Source organism: Sphaerodactylus townsendi, linkage group LG02 (assembly GCF_021028975.2).
Source record: "Sphaerodactylus townsendi isolate TG3544 linkage group LG02, MPM_Stown_v2.3, whole genome shotgun sequence".
NCBI lineage: Eukaryota > Metazoa > Chordata > Lepidosauria > Squamata > Sphaerodactylidae > Sphaerodactylus > Sphaerodactylus townsendi.
The window spans coordinates 69,259,354-69,272,512 of record NC_059426.1 but is presented as its reverse complement, the minus strand read 5'-3'; the positions used below and the strand labels follow the sequence as shown (position 1 = coordinate 69,272,512).

Sequence of the window (13,159 nt, the reverse complement as noted above, 5' to 3'; positions counted from 1 at the left end):
ACTGAGCAGCAATGCAGCAAGTATGGGGAAGTAGAACTTGCTCAGGTTGTGTGACAAGCCACATGCCCTAAAAGGAAATAGTGCCGTTGGGAAAGAATAATTGAAGCAACCTGCTGATCAGCCACAAATAGAACAACAAACAGATGAACAGCCTATTGAAAAATTGCCTCCCTGTTCACTGCTGGGGAACAGGACAGGAGCTGAACCAGTGTGTGTTCAAGAATCATTTTATGGTTTGCTACAGAGGTGGGATTCAAATAATTTAACAACCGGTTCCAGTGGTGGGATTCAACTAATTTAACAAGTGGTTGTTTACAAGCACCATTTTAACAACCGGTTCTGCCAAAGTGGTGCGAACCTGCTGAATCCCACTACTGGTTTGCTATAGACTGTTTTTACCCTGAACTGGATAGCTCAGGTTAGCCCTATTTCATTGGATCTCAAAAAATAAGTAGGGTTGGTTCTGCTCAGTGTTTAGATGGGAAACCACCAAGGAATATCACTACACAGAGACAGGCACTGGCTAACCACTTCTGAATATCTCTTGCTTTGACAATGGATATCATTTTAGTTTCCGGATATTGCTAAATGCAGCTATTTCATTAGGTCCTCAGTATTTACAGCTATTGTGATTAACGGGGGAGGGGAGATTTGAGGTTTGCTATTTTATTTTTAGTTTTAAACTGAAAATATTTTCAGCTATTTTATGCTCCTGGCTTATTTTTGTGGCTTGTTTTAATATTGATAATTATTATGTTGTGGTTTTTCTTATTTTATTGTATTGTTTATATTTTATGAACCACTTCGAGCAGGTCTTTGGAGAGGGTTTAACAATTTTTCTGAAGAAATAAATAAATGAGCAAGCAAGCAAGCAAGCAAGCAGACTTTTCAGTTCAGACAGCCTGGTTTCACGTGCTCCTGAGGCTGACTATTTTCAGAAATTAACCAGCACACATGAGTCTAGAGCTCTTGCCCAAATATACTGGACTAAAATGCTTCTAATCTGGAATTAAGAAAAATATAAGGGGGTTGTGTTGCACCACCCTCAACAATGAAAGATCTCAATAAAACAGATTTTGCTGAGCTGTATCAAACTGGATGAAGAGTTAGGGATCTTTTTTTGTGATACTTAGAGGCAAGTGAAAATAAGAGATTCATAGCTCTTTACAGAATATTTAGAGGGTGGTTACTGGGATTGAGCCCACTTTTCTGATTAATGAACTGATTTCACAGTTAGAATTATTTTTATTCACATAGAAAAGGAAAAGGAAAACTAAACTTGCTAAATGCAGCTATTTCATTAGGTCCTCAGTATTTACAGCCATTGTGATTAACGGGGGAGGGGAGATTTGAGGTTTGCTATTTTATTTTTATTTTTAAACTGAAAATATTTTCAGCTATTATTGTAAGCCATCTTGAACCATGAGGTAAGACAAGATATAAAGATAATGTTTTCATACATAAAATAAGCACACACGTCTGAGTTTACAATGTATTTCCTTCTCTGCATGTAAAAATCTTTCTAACAGCTGGATTCACTTCATACTTTTGATGAAATGAACCTAGGCCCACAGAATCTTCTGCTACCATAAATCTGTTAGTATTTAAGGTGAAACAAGACAATTTGTTCAGCTTTGCTCCAACCAGTTAGCATGCAACTATCCCACTGGACTTGTTATCAGATGCAGTGGGGTTAACCATGTCCCTGGGCACAACTAATCTGGTCACGTGGGGGGCACAAAATCACCCCCCCACATGACCAGATGCCTTCCAGCCCAGCAGCCACTGAGGCTGTGTGAGTTTCTCTGTTAGGCAGGGAAGAGGGGCTGGCTGAGCTCCTACTCATGAGTAAGCGCTCTAAAAATAAACGCTTACTCACGAGTAAAGCCCACGAGCGTCTTACTTGCAAGTAAGTCTCTTACTCATGAGTCGGTCTCCAGCTGCTCTTCCCGGCCCAGCAGACTAGGCACGAGAGAAAGTCACGCTTGCCTGCTGAGCCGGAAAAAGGGGCTGGCTGGCCATGGCTCCTCTTCCCAGCCCAACAGCTGGGGCACGAGAGAAAGTCGCGCTGTGGTTGCTGGGCCAGGAAGAGAGGCTAGCTGAGCTCTTACTCACAAGTAAGCACTTTAAAAAGTAAGCACTTACTCATGAGTTGGGCTCCAGCCCCTCTTCTTGGCCCAGCAGCCGGGGTGCAATTTTCTCTCATGCCCCAGCTGCTGGGCCTGGAAGAGGGGCTGGCCCCGGCTCTTACTTGTGAGAAAGTTTTAAAAGAAAGCACTTACGTTGGGCTTTTAAAAGAAAGCACTTACATTGGGCTCCAGCCCCTCTTCCCAGCACAGCAGCCGAGGCGCAAGAGAAAGTCGTGTTGCAGCTGCTGGGCCGGGAAGAGGGGCTGGAGTAAGCGGGGCTTTACTGGGAGGGGGACACCTGGAGGGGTTTTTGACTCCGAGTACCATATGGCCTCCATACGCTTCTTATCAGATGCCAGTTGTAATCCTCTGTCCCAAATACTCTGCAGTGGGGTCATGAGTTTGGTGTTTGATTCCGATGTGCCTGTACACTTTGATTGCCTATACATTTTTTTGTTTTTGTTTTGCCATCAAGCTGCAGTGGACCTATGGCACAAGGCAAGAGATGTACAGAGGTGTATGTAGCAATCCTACCAAAAACATGAGGGATCTTTTTTCATAAGTGGTGGCTATGTACAGAGGTTAAATCCTTTTGGGACATGGTACTCAAAGAAATGAGGAAAATTATGAAAATAACAATGTATTCAGAAATAGCAAAACTAACAATTTTAATGAAAGACAGTAACATAGAGAAATTTGTAGAAAACTGGAAACCTTTTACAGACTACCAATTGAGAAAATATGGTAGAAGAGAAATAATCACAGGATTTGAGACTTAAAAGAAAGCAGCAGACTGAAATAGTATATTAAAATATAGAGTGAGTGTAACTAATAAGATGTTCTATTTAGATGCACGAAACTAGAATGGATTAGAATGCAATAGTGAGACAGCGGGAAATTATTTGGACATTTTCTTGCTTTACTTTGTTTTTTGCTTTTCTTTTTTGGTATTTTGTGATTATACTTGTATTGGTGTGGTGAGGTGTGAAAGTGTTTGTGTTTATTGTTATTTCTGTTCATGTTTCTATATGTAGAGAAAATAAAAAACATTAATATTCACAGCAATCCTATACTTCCTTGATGGTCTCCCCTCCTAATATTAACTGTGGCTGACCTTGCTTAGTTACCAAGCTCTGACAAGCTGTTCTGGGTTATTCAGCCTATCCATTAATAGCAGCAGGCTATTCTCTAGTATAATAAAGCAGATTTCTTTCACAGGTCAAGCTTTCTTGATAAGCCTTTGAAGTAATTACCTCATAATTTTGAGAGATCTTTCAGTTTTCCCTTCACATTAGATCTCAAGGCAGGTACCTTTGGGAAGCATGCTTTAGTTCTCTACATTAAAAGCCATGGTGCCAACCAATGATGCCTTCCTACCTGTGGGGATTAGAAGCATGAGATCTAAAACCTCTTTCTCAAATCTGTAAAGATTATTTACAGTACTGGACAATTCAGGTGGCCAATCCAGGCTCTTTTTATTTGTGTGAGGTTATAAATGCAACACCGGTTCAAAAGCTGTTAACCTTTCATTACCACAGAATCAACAAAGACTGACTTTTGGGATTTACACCTTATGACAAAGGATCTCTCTGGATGCCCTTAGGAATGCTGGGCACAGGGAGGAATGGGTTAATGCCGCTTCTCTTTCTCTCCTTTCTTAGCATTCATTGCAGCAAGCTTGAGCGTACTGACCTCAGATGGCTGCCCTTTCTCTCCCAGCCCAGTGGGAGCCCCATGTCTGCTGGGACCAACACTGGAGTACGAAGTTGATGGAACTGTAAAGCAAGGAGGCAGTTCCCAGATGGCCAGGAAAAACCAGTGTGTGTCTGGGGTCACTGTGCAACTGGAGATGAGGAATCTGTGGGAGGAATTCAACAGTCTAGGCACTGAGATGATTGTCACCAAGGCAGGGCGGTAGGTATGAAGATCTTAAACCCATAAACAAGGATTAGCAAGCAAGGAATGAAGATTAGACAACACAGTTTTAATTTAGAGCATGACTAAGCAATACAATAAGCGATCCCTGACCTCTACTAGTCTGATGAGGTCCTGTGAGCATTAAGGCTTAACAAGAAATTGCAATGAAATACAAACATAAGTGCTAAACATCAAATAACTGTGTTGTTATCAGCTGTCCTATAGACCTGTAAATAGAGGCATTCACAAGATTAACATTTACCAGTAGGGGGCAGCAGAGGCCAATACAACTGTGAAACATGGGGGTGGTGGTTTGGTATGTGCATTCCTGCCTGACACAAAGGCTTAAATCCACACCTTACCAAATGCTCGTACAAGATAGGGACAGTCCTTCTTTGAAAGATAGAAGTCCCCCTGCCCTTTCTCAGCTGGTTGTATTAAAAAAGGGGAAAAAAAAGCTTTTCAGAAACATGAAGGGTGGGGAGCAGCAGAAAAGCAGAATAACCTGACAAAACTCCTTCTCCCATTCCTTGTGGCAGGAGAATGTTTCCCACTTTCCAAGTGAAGATATCAGGCATGGACCCCTTGGCTGACTATGTGCTACTCATGGACTTCGTGCCTTTGGATGACAAGAGATATCGGTATGGGTATTTAATCTTCTTGTATAGCCTATCTTCCTTCCGTTAAGGCAGGAGCATGCATAGAGTTCCCAGCAAATCTCAAACTTAACCACTGACGAAACCTATTAGCCCATCAATATTGCTGTATCATCCACCTTCCAATACCAGGTTGCCAACTGTAGCTTGTGAAATTCCTGGAGTCTGGGGGCAGGGCCTGAAGAGAGTAGAATTTGGGAAGTGGGGAAATTCAGCAGGGAATTGCATCCTGTTATTTCACAACTTCTACATATTTCACAGTTTTATTTAAGACTACATTTGACTAATTTACAGCCCCATCCAAAGGGGGGTGGCGGCGAATCCACTCATGGGAGTGGTGTGCAGCTACACTGGCCGATTCACCTTCCCTGGGGCACTTCCCTGGTGGAGGGGAAATTCCTCTGGTGCGTGGCCACCATGGCCTTCCCCAGCACTGGGACGCTGTGCTGGATGCCGCACCAGTGTTCCAGGGCCCTTGCTGCTGCCAGCAGCGTAGTGAGAGCAGGCGGGGGCATGTCCAGGGGAGAAGCCAACATTTTTTTTTGCAGCAGCCCAGGCCTCGAACTTACACCGTCCATCCAATATATAATTGTGGCGTCGCAAAGTGGCCTTGCAGAGCCACTTTGAGCTCTGCAAGGTAGAAAGACAGCTAACAAATGTTCTAAATAAATAAATATCTTATGGTAATCACATTTTGGTCAAAGGTCAGCTTTCTCACTTCCTTAGGTCTTCTTTCTAATACGTTTCAAATTTAAATTTCCCACAACATAGCATTTTCCCTGACGTTTCCCCCGCCTTACATCTTTTATAGGCATGAGGTGTGAATCTTTGGCCTGCCACACCCCACACTCTAGTCAAAATGTCCTTCTAGTTCAGGGGTCTGCAACCTGCGACTCTCCAGATGTTCATGGAGTACAATTCCCATCAGCCCCTGCCAGCAATTGGCCATGCTGGCAGGGGCTGATGGGATTTGTACTCCATGAACATCTGGAGAGCCGCAGGTTGCAGAACCCTGTTCTAGTTGCTGAGCAAGACTATACAGGATAGTGGATAAGGAGATTAAAATATGGCAATACTTCCTTCCTTTCCTGTCCTTTTTACCCTTACCACCTCCCTTTATACCATTCCAGTTTTGTTGTTGGATTTCATATCAACTTGGGTTGGGCATTTACTTAAGATTTCCAGCTCAGCACCAGCTGATGAGAGATTTGAGGGGCAGTACTTGGGGAGAGTGGAGTTTCAGTGGATGTGACTTTGCATTCTCTGTGATGATCATGGAGAATGTGACACTACTCCTAACTCTCTAGGAATCCCTACGAGCTACCGGGTCTTTATCATAGGGACTGAGGAAATTCCTAGAGTATCACCACTAACACTCAGATCGTTGAGGGGGGAGGACTGTTTGGGACCAAGATTAGGGGCTGCCTGCTGTGGGAAAGCAAATGTAAAATATGTTCACTTTACTAGTTTTTTATCGTCTTGGAAACCCTTCGCCTGGAGGTTTACCATACTTCAATACTTCCTCCAATTTTATCTTGTTGATAACACTGGAACATTTATTGGTAGAAAAATATTAATACAAATATAGTTATTTTAAAAGATAGAGGAAGTTGGGCATATGTGGAACAGAATATGATGCATAGAAGATCCAAGTAATGCAGGCTGGGTTCTGTTACTACATCAGAAATTAGTCTGCTATTTTTTTAGCAAACTAAAAAAAATAGTTTGCTTTTTTATTTGTAATTTTTAAGCATGCCATTTCACACCATCTCACAAAATACAAAAAAAATCCCATTCCAACCAACCTTGTAGGCAGGGTATGAAGTTGGATCCAGTAGCTTTTTCTCTCTGTCTTGCTCAATAGGCGTGGCCATCTTTTTTGGGGAGGGGACATTTTTCGAGTTTAATAGACCCAGAAATTTAATTAAAAAACCCCAAAGCTGATATATAATTTTTTTTCTGAAAATTTTCAGGTTGCTAAACCCAAACCCAAAAAGTACACCTACCTCTGAACTCCACATGGGTCCCAGAGGCAAGCGCAGAACTGAACACTGGCCCATGTGGACTTTGTAAGTGCAGCCCACCATTGAACACTGGCCTTGGTCAGGCTGCAGGTAAATGAGAGAGGGAGGCAGAGGGCCCAAAAATCCTGAAAAAATGTTTGGCATCTTTGAGGATCTAATTTGGCAGCTCCCTTTTATTGCCACCTTTTTTCAGTTGAAAAAAAATCCAAAAAAATACTGCCAAGGTATTTCCCCCCCTGGTTTGGGTTTACTGAATGCCCACCCCTATTGCTCAGTTCCCTTTCTTACTACAGTCTTAGTTTCATATGGAGACTGAGCAGCTCCCATAATCCCCAGCAAAGCCTTCTGGGTGGCCAAGAAGACTGTTCCTTTTTTCATCCCTGAAATCCATGACTTATCAGTACAAATGAGTGAAGACCTTTCCAGACAACTTTTGGACCTATAGCTATGAAACTATGACAATCTGTGAAGTTAAATAAGTGTAGTGATTTCACCTCAGATTAGTCCTCTTTCAGGGAAAAGGTATTACCTCTCCCAACAGATACGCCTTCCATAACTCTGCCTGGCTGGTAGCAGGCAAGGCTGACCCTGCTACACCTGGACGGGTTCACTTTCATCCTGATTCCCCTGCCAAGGGAGGCCAGTGGATGAGGCAGATTGTCTCCTTTGACAAGCTCAAACTCACCAACAACTTGATGGATGACAATGGCCACGTAAGTTATTATTGCTTTAGGGAAATAAACCATAGAAATGCATTTTCAACTCGTATAGCTGTGCTCAGCCACACCTTTCTGCCCACATGAAACCAATACAAGGAAAACTGTTAGAGGCCAGCTTTCCTCTGTATGGAATTCTATTTCGCTTAACACCCCCTACTTGAGTTAGCTAAAGGGGGTTGAGTAAACGATGAGCAGGGTTAGAATAGCAACAAGGCAATAACTGACGAGCCCAATATGGAATGTTGATAGACCTTCATATTGGCACATGGAAAATCTGGGTTACTGGTTCTGTGCACTGCCAAAATTCACATGGTATTTGCAATGTAATAAACTTACAGTCCATTCCGGTATGGGGGGCAAAGTGTGTCTTGGAAGCAGCATGGGCTTGCACCAATGCGTTTGTTCACCCTGCTGGTGTAAGTGGCACTGATAACCAGCAGGGAAAGCAAAGAGAGCAGCAGGTGGGCACTGCAGACCTCTGTAGATCCTGGCCCAAAACAGGCTGCCTCCCCTAGAGCTGGGCCGGCATAACTCAGGACATCGACAAAGCTGGGGGCAGGCTAGGGGCATTCTCAGGGGTAGAGCCAAGAGTAGCCGGCTTGCCCTGGGCCAGAAACCCCTGGTGTAGCCCTCCAACTTACACTATGATAATATGTGGCGAAAGTCTATTTTTTCTATGTAGTTGTCTAGGCAGCAGCAGGGTGCCCTCCCCAGCTTACTGTGCTGTTTGGAGCTCCATTGGAGATGGCACAGTGCCATTTTTGCTGCGCAATCCCCGGCTGCTGTGAAATCCTTCCCGCAATCTGGATTGCGTTTTTTTAATCTGGTGATATTTATATAATTGGGGAAAAGGTTGTTATGAAGTTATACAGTGCTTAAAATGCAAGCAACTTGTCTTGGCAAGTACATTTATGGGGCTTAGGGCCTCAGACTTTGTTAAGATCCATCAGGGAATATATTAACATTGAGTGCTGGCAGGTGTTGCTTTGACAATGCAGTGTGAGTAATATTTAATACTGGAACAGATATCTATATACAACTGAAAGATCTCTTCTTCACCAGATCATCCTCAATTCCATGCATAGATACCAGCCACGTTTCCATGTGGTGGTGGTAGATCCACGTCCAGATAGCGAGCGTTACGCCCAGGAGAATTTCAAATCCTTCATTTTCACTGAGACTCAGTTCATAGCAGTGACAGCCTATCAGAACCATCGGGTAAGAGCACATTACTCCAAGGGCACTAGTTCATAGCAACAGGGCTCACCTCTAGATGTGTTAGTATTGTAATGAGCTATTAGACTTAACAACAGAGCAGAGACGGAGAGAGTTGTTTTGTAGAACTTTGCTAAACAAATAATGTTATTACTTTAATCGCTTAAAAAAACTCCTACAATTATATAATGGACAAAGTGATGACTATGGACCATGAAGGCCTGCGTTCAGATCTCCACAATAGCAATAAAACTCACTGGACAAGTAAACTTGGGCTAATTTAATGATTTAGGAAACATCAAAGGCGGAGCTACCATGGGGCGGGGACGGGGACAAACACCACGAGCAGTGGCATTGGGGACGGAGAATCGCTTCCCCACACCCCTCCCCCTTGAGCCACCCTGCAGCTTGGAGCAGCCTGGCGGTTAAACTGCATTTTAACCGCTTTTATGTCTTTTAATTATGGTAAGTGGGGTGCAGGGGGGCTGGGTCGAGGGGCGGTGGGCCTGGGCGCCATTTTGCCCTAGATGCCAGTTTCCCCCCATATGCCACTGGGAAACGTATATGACTTTCTCCAGAGAACCTGCTTGAGATGCCTCCCAAGGTACAACATGATAAAACAGCACAAAAATAATTAAAAGTAATAAAACATTAAAAACTCAGCTAGAACATAAAGACAGCACAAAACATATAGGCTTGGATCCCATACACGAATTCTATATGTACTTGATAGTCTCCACTGTGGAGCGTGGGCCCTCTTCCTCTAAAACTTTTATTTACAGAAGATTAATAGTTTTCAGTGGATCCAAACACAAATGGAAGTTTTAGTGGAAGAGAAAGTCTCTGCTGCAGTGTTCTATCTAGCACACAAAGAAATTGTTCATAGGATCTAAGCTTCCTAACACTCAGGCTAACGTACCTCACAGGATAATCCTATGTATGCCATCCAATTTCCATGGAGGAGTGATGGTAAATGCAACAAATATTTGGGTGTTGTATGGGTTTCCCAGGTTGTATGGCTGGAAGATGCCAGCCACAGATGCAAGCGAAACGCCGGAAGAAAATGCTACTGGAACATGGTCATACAAGCTGGAAAACCCACAACACCCTAGTGATTTCAACCTTGAAAGCCTTCGACAATGCAACAAATATTTTTGCCAATTTTGTACTTCTCTTGTTCTACATAACTCAAAGTTGTTTTTCCCCTTCTTGGTACTGAAATAGATAGTGAAATAGTTATGCTCCTGAACTGGTTTTACCCTACAACAGGTGTGTCATAAATGGTGTTACCTTCTTCAGAAATAGCAACAGCAAGCAGCATTTCCAGGAGGGGCAGGGAGGGAATGACAGGGAAAACATGGTGTACCTGACAAGCCCAACCCTCTCTTGCAGATCACACAACTGAAAATTGCTAGTAATCCCTTCGCAAAAGGATTCCGGGAATGTGAACCAGATGACTGGTAAGTCTATCCTGATGTCCTTCCTCTTCTTAATGTGGGCAGAAGGATGAGCCCAAGGCCTTTTCTAAATGAACCTGAATTATTTTGCTTTATTCTGATAGCAGCACTTCACATGCAATCTCTCTCAATGCTACCACTCCCCAATAATCAGCAGATCTGTAATTTCAGAAATTTCTACTCTTGACCTAAAGTAGTACAGCTAGGTAATTTTAGACTCTGGGTTGACTGAACAGTTTTATGAGGAGTCTCCGTTTGGTGGTGACGTACAAGCTAAGCTGCAGTCTGCTTTCAGGCCTCTTGCTTCATCCATGATTTTTGCCCATGATCCAGCCCCCAAAGAAATTGTGACTTCCTTGCCCCTATTCAACAAACTCTGGAACTTTCCTTATTTTTTTCCATCCTGCAATTCTAGGCCTTTCATCTATGACATCAGGACTACTACTTTGCTGAGCATTAAAAATGTGTCCAAAGGCCATACAGCACATTTGGTCGGCATCGTTTGTACCACTTTGTTAGCTAAATGGAAAGAGGAGCCAGGAGTAGTGGTAATACAAACAGTTTGATCCACTACTGAGCAATACTTTATGTCTTGCTTCAAGTGCTGCTTCTGGTTTACCCCCGTCCCCAAAGCTGACTAGTGATAAGAGAAGTCACATATCTTAATTTTGTCTTCCACTTAGGCCAGGGTCACCGGGACAACTACTAGGCTGCTTATCCCGCAATAGTGGGGCAGCTCCCTCCGTTCAGATTCAGAAGACTCCAGAGAAAGGTAAGATGGAAAATGAAATGTAAGCCTTACACATGGAAAGCTCCACATGAAATACCCTCCCTAAGATCAGCGCCTTTCAAAGTATAGACGCAGTACTTCTGAATGGGTAAATTCAGATCTTAGGCCTTGACTTATAAATTGTCACAAACTAGTTAACAGAAATCTGTGATCTGGAGCATACATTCAGGCACACCTTCTGTGCATAACAGTAACACACACGTGGTTCAGGCAGGCTGCATAATTCAGTGGCAATCAAGTGGTTCAGGCAGACTGCATAATTCAATTTTCGCCCAGCACACCTCCACTGAAGCCACTAGTTCAGGAATGAAGTATACAATCCAGTTGAGCTAATGAGATCACTGCAAGCTGACATCATAGCTGCAGGGTGGAACCTGGAAAGTATATAGGTGGAGCAGCTGGCACTCATACTGGCAAAACATACATCAGACCATAGCCTTCTGGACTCCTGGGGCTTAGCAAAAAGTATTTGAGACCAGAGAGTGGCAATTCCTAGGGCAGTGGTGGTGAACCTTTGGCACTCCAGATGCTATGGACTACAATTCCCATGGGCTGATGGGAATTGTAGTCCATAACATCTGGAGTGCCAACGGTTCGCCACCACAGTTCTAGGGTGAAAGAGTGGGTGGGTTCATCAAGGATGGGTGTCCTAGGGTTCTCCCACTCTGGCCATAAGACCCCCATCAGGGAAGAACTGGCACAATGGGAAAAGGGAATAGAGGTCCCCATTGTGTAAGAATCAGAACTATAAGTGAAAACATCCACTCTGACATTTTTATTTTTTTTTAGGGTTTGCCAATAATCATCTCCCTCCTCCCCTCCTCGGAGAAGCTTCCCATCTCCATCACCCATCACTGGTGACGCCTGCCAGCCTCCCTGATGTATGCATTGCTCGCCGACCCTTAAACGAATCATCAGCGACCTTGCCCTACAAGCACCTCTCCTATCACAGCATTTATGTGGGAGCTAGGGCCCGGGCAACACCATATACGCTCCCAAGCAGTCGGGCTGCTAGCTTCCATGCTGTCAACATCTACACTGCTGGTGGCTATGAACAGTGAAGGACAGAGACATAAGAAGATGCCCAGGGTGTTATCCACTTCTGCCTCCTGGACAAATAGTCTATCCCAGAGTGATCCCTTCCTTTCCACAATGTATGAAGGTCATTGCACTATCTGCAAAAGAGGATTGACTACCCCACAGCTGAACTCCCCATGGATAGCACCATCAGCCCAAACTGGCACTGGACTCCCCTCACGATCAGCTTTATAAATATCTCTTATGTGCTCAGTAAATGGACATTAAATGTGGTGGTAAGGGCCCACAGCAGTGTCTCTTATTTCAGAAGTGAAGGAAAATCCAACCTGAGGACAGGTGAGCAGGGGCTGTGCTGTACTGAGGTACAGGCCTCCAGTTTCTCCCCACCCAAACACACTACTGTTCTTATTCTCTGTGGAATGCTTCAGTGAATCAGAAAGTACCAAGTACTACAGGTCAAAATGTAAGTTATTTAGTCATAATAATGTTTCTTAAAACAACAAATGTGCAGTCTCCGATATCAATATCACAAAAGCTTATGCTGGAATAAATAAGAATGAACAGCATGCCAATGAAAAAGTATGTCGCATGAGAATAAAGACATCTTCAAATGAAAATAAAAATATAATAAGAATCCTCATATATTAAGGATAAATAGTAAATCAATGGAAAGCTAGCCAAAATCCACTGAAAACTTCCTCAAAGATGGAAGCAACAAACTAGATACAGTATTGCTAAGTTCCTAGTCCAAGAGCGGTGTACTGTATGTCTCCAATACTGCAACACAACATTCAAATGAAAATAAGAATCCTTTATCCAACATCCTTTGGCAAAATGCAAATGAATGTAACCAACTCCATGAACCAGCTCCTCTCTTGTGCAAGGTCAAAGTTTATAATCTAATTTACTTCCTGATATTGGACATGGTATGATTGTACTGACACATTGTACTTACAAGTTTTTTAGGTGCCAATTTTCTTATGCCTATATCATATTTGCATTTTCGTCTCTAGTGTCTGGTACATTTCTCCATTTCTGCTCAGGTACCCGTATGTGAAATACTCCAGAGTCTTAAGCAAATTCATTCCTATTCCTAGATCTGTTGCAATAAAAACTGGACACAACCAAGCAAAATAACCAAATACAGTATGCTACACAGTGGAGACTGTGAACCAGCTTTACAACAACAACAACAACAACAAAGGAGGCAAATA

At 43.2% G+C, this 13,159-nt stretch overlaps 1 protein-coding gene across 1 annotated transcript; it reads left to right on the top strand.

The window, feature by feature from the left end:
- Window positions 1-3,903: 3,903 nt before the first annotated feature.
- On the top strand, window positions 3,904-12,571 carry TBX10 (T-box transcription factor 10). Its single transcript, XM_048483740.1, has 7 exons — window positions 3,904-4,043; window positions 4,586-4,687; window positions 7,268-7,439; window positions 8,508-8,663; window positions 10,053-10,120; window positions 10,801-10,889; window positions 11,697-12,571. Exons 1-7 carry the CDS (start codon window positions 3,931-3,933, stop codon window positions 11,966-11,968), a joined length of 972 nt encoding a protein of 323 aa, XP_048339697.1. The 5' UTR covers window positions 3,904-3,930; the 3' UTR covers window positions 11,969-12,571.
- Window positions 12,572-13,159: the final 588 nt, after the last annotated feature.

Bases quoted from the DNA above. Each gene is read 5' to 3' on its own strand.
- TBX10 (XM_048483740.1), top strand. From the start codon at position 3,931: ATGGCCAGGAAAAACCAGTGTGTGTCTGGGGTCACTGTGCAACTGGAG. The intron at 4,044-4,585 runs GTAGGTATGAAG...TCCTTGTGGCAG, and splicing joins ATTGTCACCAAGGCAGGGCG to GAGAATGTTTCCCACTTTCC. The intron at 10,890-11,696 runs GTAAGATGGAAA...ATTTTTTTTTAG, and splicing joins TCAGAAGACTCCAGAGAAAG to GGTTTGCCAATAATCATCTC.